The sequence below is a fragment of the Peromyscus maniculatus genome, chromosome 18 (genome assembly GCF_049852395.1).
Source record: "Peromyscus maniculatus bairdii isolate BWxNUB_F1_BW_parent chromosome 18, HU_Pman_BW_mat_3.1, whole genome shotgun sequence".
Lineage (NCBI taxonomy): Eukaryota > Metazoa > Chordata > Mammalia > Rodentia > Cricetidae > Peromyscus > Peromyscus maniculatus.
Window position 1 is genome coordinate 7,041,697 of NC_134869.1, and position 16,249 is coordinate 7,057,945.

Genomic DNA, 16,249 nt, shown 5'->3' on the forward strand with positions numbered 1-16,249 from the left:
AGTTTTTATATCAGTTTAGGGGACATGCCTTGCTCCCAAATTCCAGTATATCCTCAACTTTTTTGGTCTTCACAAGACTCTATTTAGAAATAAAGTTGACAATCACATTTATTTGCTTAAAGCTTCAAAATCTGAAATGACCACAGATCAACCAAAAGTTTCATCAGTCCTAGGTTGCAAGGATCATGCTTAGGTCCAGAGATTTGGTTGGAGAACATGCATTCCATGCTGACCATGTGACCTGGCTTCTCTTTATAGCGATATCATGATAAGAAATGTAATGTTTTGATATAACAAAGCTGTATGATGCAAAAACTCTTGAGTCTCTCCCCTTGCCTGTCATGTCCTCCTAATGGATCTTGTACCGAAAGCTAGCAGTGCCACCTCTTCAAGAGCATGTGGATTGGAACAGGTGGCTCCAAAACTAGGCGTTTGGCTTTTGTTTACTGGTTGAAGCACCATAGCAGTGATCTACATCATGTTCTACTCCATGATTGTATGCCTGGTTTGTATGTGTGAGTGTGTGTGTGTGTGTGTGTGTGTGTGTGTGTGTGTGTGTGTGTGTGTGTTTATGTTCCATTCATGATGCCTCTCCATACCAACACTGAACTCTGACTTGCCACTACATTTTCCTCAGTCTATGTTTCAAGGATTGGGTCATCGTACTCTTTCCATGAGTTGCTTGTTTTCAATATCTGAAAGCTCACCTGGTCTTAGTGGCTCCAACCATACCTGTCCAGAGCTAGTCACATCTTCACTAACAACCTCATAGCTTGAGTTAGCTCTACTGCCACTCTGGGGGAATCTTCATAACTAACTATGTGACTTTTCTTAGAGCCCACCAATGTCTACAAGTCTGAGGATTTCCCTAGGGGATTGTTCACTTCAGAGTTCTCATCCCTACTACTCCCCATTGTCCTAACCTCATTTCTAAGCATTCTTTCTTTCTCAAATTATTGATTATGAATTTTAAGGAGGGGAAAATCCAACCCTGGACAGTGCATGCAAAGTGAGCTTTCAACTTCACTTATATAAAGTTTCTAATGAAGCAGAGGCCTAGATTTCTGGCTTTGGAAGGAGGATTATAACTAATAATCCCCAGAGGCTCCTGAAAATGGCAACTTGGATTCAAGTCACTTTTTGGTAAGGTATGTAGAAGGGATGAAATAGCTATACCAGGTGACATCAGCACATGGACATTCTAGTGTATCCTGGAGAGCCCTGGCATTCCATGTGATGTCACCAGTGTTGTGGCAACACCAACTGCCATTGGGAGATTTATGCAGTGTCTCGTGTTTCACCTACAGACATGCTGTCTAGACTGAACAGGATTGTTGGGAGACAGGATGGAGAGCACAGGGAAACCAAAGGGAGGCAGAAGGAAGATGGCCTTCAGTCTCCATGTCACACATCAAGAAATAAATGGTTCTGGGGAAAGCACAGTGAGTCCTGGGAAAGGGATGGGGGGCTTCCTGAAGGAGGAAGGCTTGAGCTGATCCTTTCAGGAGTGGGGCTAAGCAGGTGAGAGTTTCTGAGAAGCAATGGGCCTATTTTAGTCTTGAGAGTTCTTCCAGAGTAGAACAAAGTTGAGGATTTTCAAGGTTAGTTTGGCAGAGAGCCAGAGATGGTCAAGGCTGCAGCTGCTCTGTTGAGGGCCCTCTGCTTTCACTCTGAGTGGGAAGTGAGCACAGAGGGACTAAAGAGGTTTCAGTACCAGCCCTGCATTTCACCCACACTGTATGTCTTTTGTTGTGTCACTAGTAACAGGAAGAGTAAAGTCCCCTGGAGAGCTAGAGGTTCTCTTATTTTAAATAACAACCACTAGCAGGGCAGGAACCACCAAGTATTGCTGCATGTCAGTGACTCCTAAGGTTTCTGAGTTCCTGCCCTCTCACTAGCCAGTCATCTTCCCTCTACTTTGAGTGTTGGACTGGGACATCACTCTTCCTGTAAGTATTTGTTCTTGGTGTCAGAGGGCTCACCTGTGGATGTCCAGTTCATAGGTATTTTCAGTCACACCTTTCAATAGTTGATAACACCTTTGCTAACATCATGATGGATGGAATGTATTCTGCTGAAGCTTTTGGCAAAAGTTTCATCTTTACCTATGTGACTTATCATTGCTCTGACAGGACCCACATAATCCTCCACCATCCTCATACATTGTAACTGCCCAGTGGATCTTCTCTGATGTGCTTATTCACCTCGTGGAACTGATCTTCCTTTCCCATTATCCTGAGCTAATTTCTTAGGATCCTTTATTTCTCATCTTACTAGTTTGCATTCTTCAGGATGAGAAGAGCCATTCCTGGACAGTGTTTGGAAATTGAGTCTTGCCCTCCACACATGATGAACTATTGAATTAGAATGAACTAGAATGAATCAGTGAGATCTCTGGATTAGAATGACGAGGTACTGAAGGCCCTGCTCTGTCTCAGGGAAGGCTGCCGAAAGGGCAGCTTGGCTTTTGCTGAATTGGAGAAGAGTTTGTTATCAGATGGGTGATAACATTAGAAGTGACCCTAACAGTCTCTTCTCTGGAAATTCTATTGCATCCTGGTGAGTCATTGGCATCTTTTGTGAAATCACCAGTGTTGTGGCAATGCCAACTGCCCTTGAGGCATTCATTAAGTACTTACAGGGTTCACCAATTGACATGTTGGCAAAACTGAGCACACTGATTGGCATGGAAAGCACTGGTTTTCTAAGCAGGAGTTGATGCCAGAATTGGTCCTTCTCTTAATGGGGTTCAGTAGCTGTGATCATCTGAAGCAATGGGCCTATGCAGCTTATCTAGGTTCCAAAAGAGCAGATCCAAAGTTGAGGATTTCTGAGGGCAGAGGGCCAGGAAATGTCAGGGAAGCAGCTGCTGTGCTGGGACCTTTTTCAGTTCATTATGATAAGCAAAGAATGCTAAAGGAGGCCCAGAACAACTAATGAGGTATCAGGGTAGGATGTTGCTGCACTTTATTCTCAGTGGATTTCTGTAGATCTCATGGATATCTGATATAAATACCAGGAAGGGAAACTTTCCATCCATGTACTTAGGTCTGAGACATTCAGTTGCTTTAAGTCCTGCACACAGGTTATCAGGGAAGAGAGCTGCAAAGCACCAGGCAGTCCAGGACTTTCTTGCATCACATCAGGTATCGGCTGACAATTCCAAACCAACATGGCTAGCCTTGCTTATGCCTTTCAGGAACTTTGGGGCTCCAGTAGGGCCTAAGGCATATATCTATCCTCAGAGATTGGAGACAGACACATGGCTTATGGTCCCCAGTTTAAGGATAGCTGCTCTGATATTTGAGGGCTTCACTGGGTGTCATGCATTTCTTCTTCCTCAGGCCTCCTCTTGGGACTCCACATGATCTCTCTTGGCCCTATGCCATTCATCTGTACAAGTTCACTGTGTTTATGTACCTACAGGGACTACTAGGAAGGCATCATCCACACCCTTCTTCCTCACTGAGCAGGAGCAGCAGCTGAACCAGGTGGATAAACTGACCCTTCAGCTACAGATGATGACCAATGAGAGGAATGAACTGCTGGAACTCCTGGCCCTTTATAACAACAATGAGTTGAACAACAGGTACTCATCATGCCCTTTTGCCGGGTGACTGTCTTGACCCTACTGTGTCCTGAGTGCATCTGAGAGGCAGAACTGAAACCTGTAGGCATGAGATTTGACACAGGCTGTTCTGATTCCTCCAAATGAAAAAGCAGAGCCTGTGGCCTGAATCATGATCTACAGACGGGCAGGAAGGTGTAAGATCACAACATGCATTTCAAGAGGCTTTGGCAGACATCGGCTTTTAGGAGATGCTCAGTGCTCTGAATTGATATTTAGTTTTGCTTTTTGCTATGGGAGCAGCTTGAATGGCCTGGTGGTCCTACTCAGTCCATCTGTGTGTGACCAGAAGGCCTGGAGTTCATCTCTGCTCCTCTCAGCTTGTTTCTTATACTATAGACAATGCCACCTACCTGCATTTCTCTGACATCCTAACTGTGTGTGGGTTTATGTGTGTGAAGTGCTCTCTAAGAGGTCCAAATGTTGCAAACATGGCAGTGGCGGGTCTTGCCCTTTTCACTTCCCTCTCCCTTGATAAACCATTAGATTACATTCCTAAGTTTAGTCCCCAAAGTCCATTCCCTTTAGCAGACACTGACTCATTCTTGAAACTAAACACCAAAGTCCAATAATCAAAATTTATTACTTGACTACACTGAAATCCAATCAGATCTCAACAACTCACCCTAGCACAGATTAACCTTTTCTACCTAAAAACCCACTGCTGAAAAAAGCCTGCTGCTTGCTGTGTGCCTTTGCGTGATCCAGAGGCAGGCTCCCAACGACATGCTTGCCCTGCTGGAATAATAAATCTCCTTGTGCTGAGGATTGTGTGTCTCAGAGTGTTCTGTACTGTCTAAGAGGCTCCCTTACAGTGTGTGTGTGTGTGTGTGTGTGTGTGTGTGTGTGTGTGTGTGTGTCCTTTCAGATCCTGAGAGTCAGAGATTGATTGTAGGTCTGAATATTCACATGTCTCAAAGATTTCAGGTGATGTAAGTGCTGAGGCCAGGGAGCCCCACATTGAGCATCACTGCTCTCAGCTTTGTGCTCATCCTGGTGCCTCATTGGAATCCCCTTGGGAGTTTATACACCCATCCTCATGTAGTGCCTCCTCCTTGGAAATACTGATTATGAGTTCTGGGTACCCTTGTAAGGAGAAAGAATCTCTGTTCTCAAGACATTGGGAATGTCAATGCAGATTTCAGATAGACCTGAATCTGTGGCACAGACTCCTTAGACCTTCTTAGAGAGCTAGTGTACCCCTCCAGGCCTACTCAGGGAGCTCATGTAGTCCTATCTCCTTCCCTATTGACACCCAACCTTTCCTGGCCCTGGGACAGTAAGGCATAGTCTAATACACATCAGGAGCTCCAGTACATAGAATTCATGGTGTGACATCCAGTGGGCTAGGGTAGTATAAAACAGAACCTTAATGCATGTGGTCCCTGCCCCCTGTGTTCATGGAGTTCTTTGCTCCTGGGGCCATGCCCTACCACAGGCTGAAATCTGAGCTGGAGATGCTGAAAACACAGCATAAGAAGGAGATATCAGATGTAAAGAAATTCCCCAAGGAGATTTATGAGGCTTTGTACAAGTGCAAGGAGCTGAGTGAGCAGACCAACTCCTAACAGTGAGTGCCTAATTTAGATGGGACCCCTGAAATTGTTAAGGACTGCTTCTGGTAGTCTGAAGTTTTTCCAGACCTGCCTGACCCAGCTGTCAGGAGGAGTCTGTCCCACCTACCTCCTGAAGCCAAATGGTCTCAAAGACATACACAGAGGCTTATAGTACTTACAAACTATATGGCCAATGGCTTAAGTTTCTGGCTAGCTAGCTCTATCATCTTAAATTAACCCATTTCTATTAATCTATGTTTGCCACATGGCTGCTGCATGGCCAGGCTGCTGGCATGTTGCTCCTTGGGTGGCAGCTGGCACCTCCTCTACCTCTGACTTTCTTCTCTGTCTCTCCTGGATTTTTCTGCCTGTCTCCGTACTGCCTTGCCATAGGCCAAAGCAGCTTACTTATTAACCAATGGGAGCAACACATATTCACAGCATACAGAAGACATCCCACAGCATCTTCTTCCCTTCTTCACCTTTGAACAAAGTTGGGCTGTGGTTCTAGACTGTTTACCTCTTAGCAAGCAGCCTGCCTTATTGCTCTTAGACTTGTGCCTCCTAAACTGAGTTCTCCTAAGAGTAAAGAGTCTGAGAGCCCCTCCCAACATTTTCCTGTCAACTTCTGGAGCTTCTAGAGAGAAAACATGGTTTGCACCATGAATGTTTTCTGTGGCTCTGGCAGGAGCTTACAGAGCTGGTTTCTATGGGAAACATGGATGGAATGTATTCCCATTGGGTCCTCTGTCGCCCTTAGGTTATGGTTTTCCTCTACCTGCTCATGTTTCCCTAATACTGTGAACAGTTAAGCACCAGGGTGTGTGTGGAGGAAGTGGGGGATCCAGTTTTCATAGGTACATGGATGCATTTTGCTGGCAGAGTATTCAGAAGTAGTTTGAATCTTTCTGTAATTTGCCTATTCTCTGGCTTTAGCCTGCACCTGAGTGATGCTGCCATGGCTAATGCCGGTTCCTGCCCAGGGTTCATGGGGATGGGGACATGGGACCTTGCAGGAAGGATGGTATTAGGAGGCAGGAGTGGCAGATGGAGGTAGAGCTCATCATTTTTGGTGACATTTCAGCACCCTCTACTGTCAGCTCCTGAGTGAATGGACTCAGCTAAAGGAAAAAGTGAGCATGTTGAAAAAGAACAACAGAAAGCTGCATGGGGAGCAGATTTTACTACAAGAATCCTGCAAGGAGGCAAGGAGGCTCTGTGAGGAGGCTCATGAGAAGATCTATGACCTCTGCACAAAGCAGCAGCAGGTAGGTTGAAGCAGCAGGGCCAAGATGCCCACTTTTCTAACCATACACACACACATACACACACCCATGTAACTCTCTACTCACTTATCCAACTGACCCATCCCATCCAATAGTTCATTTCTGTGATCATTCACAAGTCTTTCTGAGGAGTTAGCCTCTTGGAAGGCACTGCATGACTGCCAAGGAAACCCTACTGCTCTGCTAGAAGCTGCAGTCCATTGAGGGAGAAGAGTAAATCACATATCACTCACCTATGTGTCAGTATGGTGGGAGCGGTGTTATGATGGGAGTCACTTAGGGAGTAGCACAGCGATCCAAGTGAGTGAGGTCAAGGGTCTGGATCTCATTTGCTTGGCAGGGGTCATATGAGATCAGAGGCAAGAACAGCATGGAAGGAGGAACGTCCCCTACAAAAATCAAGCAATGGATCTATTTTAAAATTAATAAGTAAAATTCTTTTCTTTCACGGCATAGAAGTAACTTCCCAGGAAATGTCTGGTTTGTCTTACTGGCCTCACACATGGAACCTGACATTTTGATGCTCACTCTATCATATTTATAGCTGTGTCTTAGGAAAGACTCCTCCTAATAGTTGTATAGAATATTGCATTTCAGGAAAGTGCTATGGGTGACCTAAGTAGCCTCCTACTGACTAACTGGGGCAGTTTTCACATCATATGCACTGTAATCCAGTCAAAAGTTGTTGGGTAATGACAATGGTGATTTCCATTCTCAAGTGCAATCAATGTCTTTTGTGTCAGAATCTGGGCAGGTTTAGTGAGGAGACTATGATGGGTCAACTTGGATCTATCAGGAGGCTTCATGTCCAGCCCTCTTCCATGAGCACTTGGTCTTGTGTGGTCAAACTCATTTGTGCAGCGGTTGCTATTTATCTGTACAATCAGTGAGTCTGCTATAAAAAACTGCCCTAGGAGGGGAAACAAGTTTAGGCCAGGGCAGAAAAGCCTGGCTGTATCTAAGAGGCTTGTAGACAGCAGGGAGGACCCACTACCTCTCCCTGTAGTACAAAAAGAGTTGCAACACTCTAGCCCCGTCCCTTGCCCTTTGGGTTCAAGAGAGTTGTGTGTGTGCATTTGTGTGTTTTCTTATGTGTAATTTTGTGGGTCTGAAAATATGTGTTTGAGCCTCTATGTGTATGTTCACTCACTCACGGAACAATGGAACATCTTTAAGAATGGTGGAGACAGATGTGAATGAGAAAGTACTGTGCCTAATCTGGTTAGTACCACTTTGCATCAGTCAAAGAACAGATGGTGCTGTCCATCATTCTGCATGTCCACACAGTTAACTAAAACAAAAGACAGAAAACTGATGAAGGCTAAAAGTTTTTCAGGTATTTTTAGGTTTTTCAGGAAGAGGCAGAATTATTTATCTGCAAAGAAATCCTCTTGAGAAAAACAATAGGGTCCATAAAGTTGAGAAAGAAGCTACTGAGAGGCAGGAAAGGCTGCCTGAGGGTTTGTGTCCTCCTCTGTTCTGGGTGAATGGTGGCTGACCACTGATGACTTCCCTGCATCCTGTTTTGTTCTTCTCCTCATTGTCTGCTGCCATTTTCCTTGCACCTTTCCCTAACCTTGGTTCAGCTAACCTTTTCCTTGGAGCTTGGCCTGGATTTTATTCTCTGAGGAATTCTGAACTGCAGAGGGTCTTGTGGCTGCATCTCAGTCCAGCAGAAGTTCCACAGCTATGCTGAGGTGTGAGAAGAGGCTGTCTCAGTGCACCCCTTAGGCTCATCATACTCTAAAGCATCCACTCCATGTTGTGTCTGCAGCACTCAGAAACTGCTTTTATTCCAAACTTCTTCATACTGAGTTAAAATCGGCCCGATGGAAGGTTGGAAGAAATGAGAAATATCAGATATTGGTAGGAGTATAAGATGTTGTAGGCCTGTGGGAAGCTCTTTAAAATTATTCAGAATGTTGAATGCAGACTCCAAGTGGACCATTGATTCCAGAGTGGAAAGTAGGTGTCCACAGAGAAGAGAGGACAACAGGGTTACAGCAGGACTCATCATAATACTCCCAACTAGAAACTACTCAGATGCCCATCCTTGATGAGTGCAAACATACAATGTGGTCCATGGAATATAGTTAAACATGGAATAATACATGCAATCCTTTCGCTGAGTTAGTCAACCTTCTGTTACTCAAAGAAATCCCTGACACAGTCATCTTACTTGGAGGAAAGGTTAATATAGACTCCTGAGTTTAGAGATTTTCTAGTTTCTGAGCATGTTGCTTTGGGCCTAAATTGAGGCAACCTGTGCTTTAGAGAGCTTCTTTAGGAGGAAGCTGCCCTCCCTGGAGGCACTGGGAAACATTGAGTGAGAGCAAGGGGCTGGCCCATTGCCATCCAGTGGTCCTGTGCTGGGGAACTAAGCCTTCAATTCACAGACTGGAGAACTTGGTAGGAGAGCTTGGATTACTGGTAAATGATCCCTGGGGTTCACCTGTCTGTGTACAGGTTTACAAGGCAAGCATTACATTGACTGATCTGCATACTGAATTCTTCTCCCAGATCACCAGGCATGCATGTGTTATACAGAAACACAGGCAGGCAACACCTGCACATATAACATAAAAATAAAATGAAAAATTATCTAAACAGCGTACAAGTACACAATCTTCTCCACATCACTGTGTTCAGAGCATGTTGCGTTTTCCTTTCTCTCTACTGGAATCTGGGTAGAGAGGCTGTGGGTTAATGAAAGGTCACTTTCTTCTTCATAGTATCCCAGGTGATCTCATATTACATCAGTGTTTTCTGGTAAAGCAAACATGGAGACAATGTAGTGTGCTTGTATGTGTGCATCCATGTACATGAATGTGTTCAAGTGTGTGTGTGTGTGTGTGTGTGTGTGTGTGTGTGTGTGTGTGTGCGTGCGCCTATATGTCCAGGGATGCAGACAACCCTCTCCTAAAAACACAATGTTCTAATGAACAGGAACATCAAAGACTTGAGGAAAATCTTCAGTCCCTGATGAAGCAGAAGGAGCTGCTCACCAGGCAAAGGGACTTGGCAGCAAAGCTTCAGCATCCCTTCCCTGTGTCCCAGATGAGGTAGGAGCCCAGGATTCCAGAAGCAGGTGGATCAAGTGGGTCTACTGTACCTGGATCTGTGTCTTCTTTGAGTTTCTGTTCAATTGGCAAAGCTTCCAGCCACAGCCAGGAAGAGAACACCTCAGAGTGTCATTGCTGATTCAGTCAATAGGAACTTATGTCCAGGAAGCAATATGCTTTCTCCTTGGTCTTATGGGGATTGTGTCCTCTTCTTCCCTTCTAAGAACTCTAGTATGCTCCGAGTATCTCAAATCTAACATTAGATCTCCCCACAAATATTCCCATGACATCCAGAAACCTACAAGGGGAATCATCAATCATGAAGGAAAGTGTGTCCTCCTGCAACTTTATTTTCCATCAGGAACATCACATTTAGAGATAATTGTCTACCCTTCGGCAGATTTGAATACAGCACATTTCTGCTGATTGCAGCTCTCTGCAGTGTTTACCAGTTTCTCATGAGAAGATTTACTCTGGTCATAAACAGAGTAGGAGTTTACAAGTTAATCCCATGCAGGGTTATGGGCTGTAGGATTAATCAGAGCCTTCTCTGCATTGCTGTGTAGCCTCCACTAGAGGGCAGGCATAGAGTTTTCCAGGAGGTTCTCATTCATCTGGTATCTAATCAAGGCCAGCAACATTTGTCCTGACCTGTCCCCTCAGACCTTGTCAAATTGATATTTCTCCAAAATAATGTCTTTGGACTGTTGGAGAAATATGCTGTTTCTTCTAATCCAGCACAGTGTGTATTTTCCAGTTCAATTTCTAGCAGTTTTTTAAAGTTGAGAAAAAAAAAATCCTGCCTAGGTGCTCTCTGACCCTTTTCCCTTCGGGAAGCAGGGAATGAGCTCAGCTGAGAGGTAATGCTCGATTGTCTAGCTGAGTAGATCTGGTGGGGGCTCAAAAGCTGACATGGCAGGTCCCCCCAGGCTTGTGCCCCAGCTGCTTTTCTCCCCTAGGTTTGAAAACCTTCAGCAGGAACTGGAGCAGACCACAGCCCAGGATGAGAGCCTTCTGCAGATGGAGCTGCTGAAGCAGAAACACTATGTCTCAGGCAAGGAAGCCAACATTGAGCCCCATCCTCAGCAGCCAGGGTGTTCATGGGGTGTGTTTCCTTCCTTAACTTTTGTTTACTAGGGATGAATAGGCCCTGATTATCTTGCCATGTGCACAGCAAAACTGTTTCTGAATCATATTTTCTTTTCTGATTTTCCTTGACAGTACCTGTTAAGGAGACTGGGAAGGGTGGAAGAAGCCAAAGACACCTTGAAGGCATGACATTCTACACTCCAGGTTCAAGGCCTCCTCAGAAAATGCCACCTCTTTTCAGCTTTGAACTCACTAGTGAGGCAAATATCAACCTACCATGAGGCGGCCCAGCCACAATCTGATCCACATCTGTTGGCTCACTATCCCCAGATAAAAGTTTGTGTAAAAACAAGTCTAATATACAGAGAACACAACACAAATTACTAAGAACCCTGAATCCATATGTGATGGAAATCTGACAAGGAATATGGTGTTAATGTCACACCGCCATCCAGACAGACCTCACCAAAAGCATAAGATTCCCTCTAGTGCAGATTTCAAGCTGAAGCCATGTCATGGGCAAGTGTAGCTGAAGATAATTCACTACAGAGAATATGCCAGTTCCTCACCTCTTTTGCTCTTCCATAATGAAATTCCAAAGGAAACTGAAATTTCCTCTTTTTTTTTTTTTTTTGGTTTATATCTTAGGATATTTATGCTTTGGTTTTTGGTTTTATTCATTTTTGTTAAGGTTGTGTTAATTTTTGTTATACTTTTCTTCTTGTCATTGCTTTAATAGTTTGCTAAGGCTATATACTGTATATAATGACTGCTGTTTTGAAAACTCCCATTGAGTAAAATAATGTATTTTATGAATAAAATAAATTTCAAACTTTTCACTCTAATACTCTTCTTTAGTCAGATGAGGTTTCACATGCCTGCAAACCCAGAAATCACAGGCTTGGATGTATCTCAGTAAGTTCCTGGAATCTTGGGCTGCACACAGATTTCCCAGCCATGGGCCTCGGGGCTATACAGGGGATGGTGACTTGGATGATGGTGTATAGCCTACCTCATGTATACCCACTACATAATAGAAAAATTAGACATATTGTATCCTTGAGGTCATATATTTAGCTACGAGTAAAATGTTGTACACTGTACACACATGTTCACGGAACTTCATGTAGACCAAACTAAAGGGAAACACAAGTATATTGTTCCAGGCCACTCAGGAAATGAGAACGCTCATTAAACTTGTATATAGGAAATCAGGAAGTAAAAAGCAATCTGCCTCTGGTTTTCTTGAAATATATCATGAGTGATAAGTGAACAGCAGAGCTGATTTCCTGCAAGACAATTTATGATATTTTGTGGTGCTTTTGTTTATACTTATGGGTGTTTTGCCACTACATACATGCAGTTCCCACAAAGGCCAGGTAAGGGCAGATTCCACCTGCATTTTAAGTTAAAAAGGATTGTTAGCTGTCTGTCCTGTGAGTCTTCTGAGACAGGAATAAATGCTCTTAATGGATGAGCAATCTCCACAGTCCTGTAATAGACCCTTGTCCTCCCAGCCCTGTGTGCTGTATTAGGTGGATTGGATCACTCCCCACCAAAGACTGAAGTTTATTGACAACTGTAGGGACAGGCATGCTAATTGTCTTAGGCTGCCACACATCCATTCAGGGCTCTCATAGGTTCAGGATCCTACCCCAGTCACTGACTGTCAGATTGGAACAAATTTGCTAGATCTCTTCTAGGCTGACAACACCTATTAAGCCAGTCTGATGTAATAAAAATTGAGAAGACCCTCCTGGGGGCGGAGGTAGGATGAGGAATCCCTCTTGATGGTCCTGATAAGCAATGTTGGGAGGAACCCCGAACTAGGTAGAGTGGATGGAGTCTGTGTCAGGGGCCACATGTCTGTGGTGCAGAGTGATTCTGTGCAAAACTAAAAAAAGGAGAGAAGTGGTTGAAGCTGCTCTTTTACCACAGCAGATCTCAGATTCTATTGAGAAAGTTCTTCCAGAGACTGATTTACTCAGGTGAAGCTCCTCTGGAATAGATCTGACTCCTGAGACTGACAGTGAGGCAGAGATTTAATGTGTAAAGAAAGTTATCCCCTGGGTCTCCAGACTGGAGCTGTCACATCAAGGGTAAGAAGAACCTACTGTCCTCTGATCTTCCTGTGTGGGGGGGAGGGGGTGCCAGGTCTTACCCCACTGAAGCTAAGACATCTGGTCTTTAATTCCTCACTTAAACTAGAATCTCTCCATCTCATATAATTACTCATTTAATTAGATTACTGTGTGTTCCGTTTGAGAAATTTCAGACTTTTGTTATTTTACTTTCTCGCCCAGAAGTTATAGAAACCTAGTAGGCCAGCATCAAATCATCACCTAAAACACAGGTTAAGGGAATGTGACCATGTGGAAATTATAACTGAGATAAGGCTGTTGTGAGACCCAAACTACTCTAAAAGTTCTCTACCTGGCTGGTGCATTGGTCATGGTTCCATTGGTCTAACACCTTATTGAATGAATTTCTATATATACAGAAGGCTATTTTTTAGAATGACTTAGAGACTGTGCTCCAGCTATTTGAACATTGGCTGGCTATGATGACAAAGTCCAAGAATCCAGCAGTTTCTCAGTCCACTACACTTGATGTCTCACCCATCAGTAGTATAGTCTGGAATCCCAAAGAAGTTGGCTCCAATGCCAGTGATGGAATGAACTTGCTAGCAAGGTGAGACCAAGCAGCTAAAGAGCAAAAGCTCCCTTCTTCCATTTCTGTATATGGGCTTCCAGCACAAGGCCTGGCTGATTACAGGTGGGGTTTTGGGGCTTTAAAACATCTGAGGTAAAGGTGTTTCTTTCTCCATCAATATCTAGATTAAGGGAATGTCTTCCTTATGCAAAGATCTGATTACATGTGTATCTTCTCTCTTCAAATTAAGCAAAAATACCTCACAGGTGTGCTCCTCAATATTTGGGTTTTGCTTAATTGCAGATGTAGTAAATTTCACAACGAAAAAGAGCCATCACAACTTCACCCCATGTCAACTTGACACACAATTATATCTTTTTATATCATGATTAATTTCCAAATAGAAAATAACCAGGTCATAATAATCCTTAAACATGATATAATTATTCCAAGTACAAGGCAAACACATTATGTATTAGACCAGCTGAAAATTATGCTTAGCATGATTTAACTATCCCTGTACAACTGCAAGCACATTATAAAGTTAGAGTAAGTGGCAATGTCCCTTGAGGGACATTTTTTAGTATCTCAAATTTAAATATGATTAACATCAATATTCTCCCTTCTTTTGTAATGAATGTTTTTATTTATTTGTTTATTTTTATTTTTACATCCTAACCAAAATTTCACCTCCATCCTCTCCTCTCAACCCTCCACCCAACTCCACTCTTCCTGATCTACACCCATTCCTCCTCTTTCTTCTCTTCAGAAATGGGCAGTCCTCCTATGAATATCTGTCTGCCATGTTAAATCAAGTTGTGGTGGGACTAGGCATGACCTCTTCTGTTAAGGCTGGATGTAGCAATTCAGTAGGAGGAATGGGGTCCAAAAGCAGGAATTAGAGACAAGCCCTGCTCCCACTGTTAGGAGTCTCACCAGAAGACCAAGTTATACAACAGTAAAATATCTGCAGAGTGCCTAGGTCAGTCCCATGTAAGCTACCTGGTTGGTGGTTCACTATGAGCCTAGGTTAGTTAGTTCTGTGGGATGCTTCTGGGGCTCCTGACAACACTATCAAATACAAAAATTTAATTGTTTATTCACTAATTTACATGCATTGGTATTTTTCCTCATGAATGCCTGTGTGAGGGTGTCGATTCCTCTAGAACTGGAGTTACAAACATTTGTGAGCTGCATCGATTTTTTCATTACTTTAAAAATTAATTATTTCATATGACGAGTGTATGGAAATCTACCAATCAAATTTAAAATAGTAAAATATATCCATTTACTTATTTTGAGGGGGAAATACATACATACATATGACAGAGAATGAACATACACAACACATCATGCCATTCTGTCATTCTGTTTATATGGAGGTCAATGAACAAATTAGGAGTAAACTCTTTCCTTCCACCCAACTAGGCATCTCAGTGGCCCTTCCCTGGTACTTTCTATGATCAACTCATGGATTTCTGCCTTAGAGGGTTTTCTTGTGGTTCTGAAAGTTAGAAAATATTATTATTATTATTAAAGTGCATTGTGAAAAATTTGAGCTGAATTTTGTTTCAAATGAATGACACTCTTAATAAAAGCTCACTGTAGTGGGAAGAATTCTTGATGGGAGGAGGGTTGCTGTGTGTCCAGCCTGAAGAAACTGCTTGTCCAGAGTAATTCATGGGAAAAGGCAAAAGTGAAGTTACTCTGCCATGCAGGTAAGTGAGTTCACTGGAAATAACCAGTGAAAAAGCACCAAGGAAGGTTCCAGGGTGAGTCATTGAAATGCCATGTTCCTTCTTGGCATTGTGCCTTTGAGAGTCTGTCCTATGTGCCCCATGCACTTCCCTGGTCTAAGGCTATTGGTCATTTGTGCTGTGCAGGCCCCTGTGGACAGTTCAGGTTTCAGCATTTAACCAGTTAAAGCAATAATCACATACTTATCCCAATATAACATTCTTACAAAAGTCAAAATTTCCAAGGCACTTCAGAAGTTAAATAACCTTTGTGGTTATTGCATGTTTTAGAATACTAATGTCTCAGCTGGACCGGGCAGTGGTGGCACACGCCTTTAATCTCAGCACTCGGGAGGCAGACCCAGGCGGATGTCTGTAAGTTTGAGGCCAGCCTGGACTACCAAGTGAGTTCCAGGAAAGGCGCAATGCTACACAGAGAAACCCTGTCTCGAAAAACCAAAAAAAAAAAAAAAAAAAAAAAAAAGAAAGAAAGAAAGAAAGAGAGAAAAGAAAAGAAAATCTTAGACTCACAGACTTCATCTACAGATATAAGTTGACCTCCTGAGTACCAACTGTGTGGATTATATACATTTCATTTAAAACATGAACTATGCTCAATACATGCACGCCAGGATGTGCCACTCACCATATGATCCAAGCTCTCATCTGAGTAACCAATGAATATGGACATAGCATAATGTAAATGGCGTTATAATGCATCTTGTTGTGGCCTGATATAACTTCAAATCTTGACTTGGGCTGATATTTTTAGGAAAAAACAAGTCTCAAAAATAACACAGGAGTAACACTTCCTACCAAGAAGCTTGGACTAACCCAAAATCTGCTTCGGTAATTCTTTTCTACTTCTTTTAACATAAACATGATCCATAATGTTTGTTTTTCTTACAAGATTTCAGAGAGTTGAACTTAATAGAAAATATTACATCAAGTGTGGAAATGATTTCTCAAAGAAGGATCCCATTGTATTATATTTTAAAATTCAAGGATGATGTGTAATGCCAATCACTCAAGCATTAACAAATAAAGATTTTTCTCACACATTGTCAGACTTCCTCCTATCTTTAATTTTCTTTATTCTGATTTTTCTTGATTAACATTCTGGAGTGAAACATCTCATCCTGACCTTTCAACTGCAGGCACTTCTACATTTCATTTCATCAACTTGCTGCATCTCCACTTTACTTAAAGGATTTCAGACTAGTTATTTAATGGGATGTCC

At 43.0% G+C, this 16,249-nt stretch overlaps 1 protein-coding gene across 1 annotated transcript; it reads left to right on the forward strand.

Moving 5' to 3' along the window:
• Positions 1-3,976: 3,976 nt before the first annotated feature.
• Positions 3,977-11,460, forward strand: LOC143269265 (disks large homolog 5-like). Its single transcript, XM_076554368.1, has 5 exons — positions 3,977-5,198; positions 6,269-6,452; positions 9,417-9,532; positions 10,492-10,637; positions 10,754-11,460. The coding sequence occupies exons 2-5, from the start codon at positions 6,324-6,326 to the stop codon at positions 10,900-10,902; spliced, it is 540 nt and encodes a 179-aa protein (XP_076410483.1). The 5' UTR covers positions 3,977-5,198; positions 6,269-6,323; the 3' UTR covers positions 10,903-11,460.
• Positions 11,461-16,249: the final 4,789 nt, after the last annotated feature.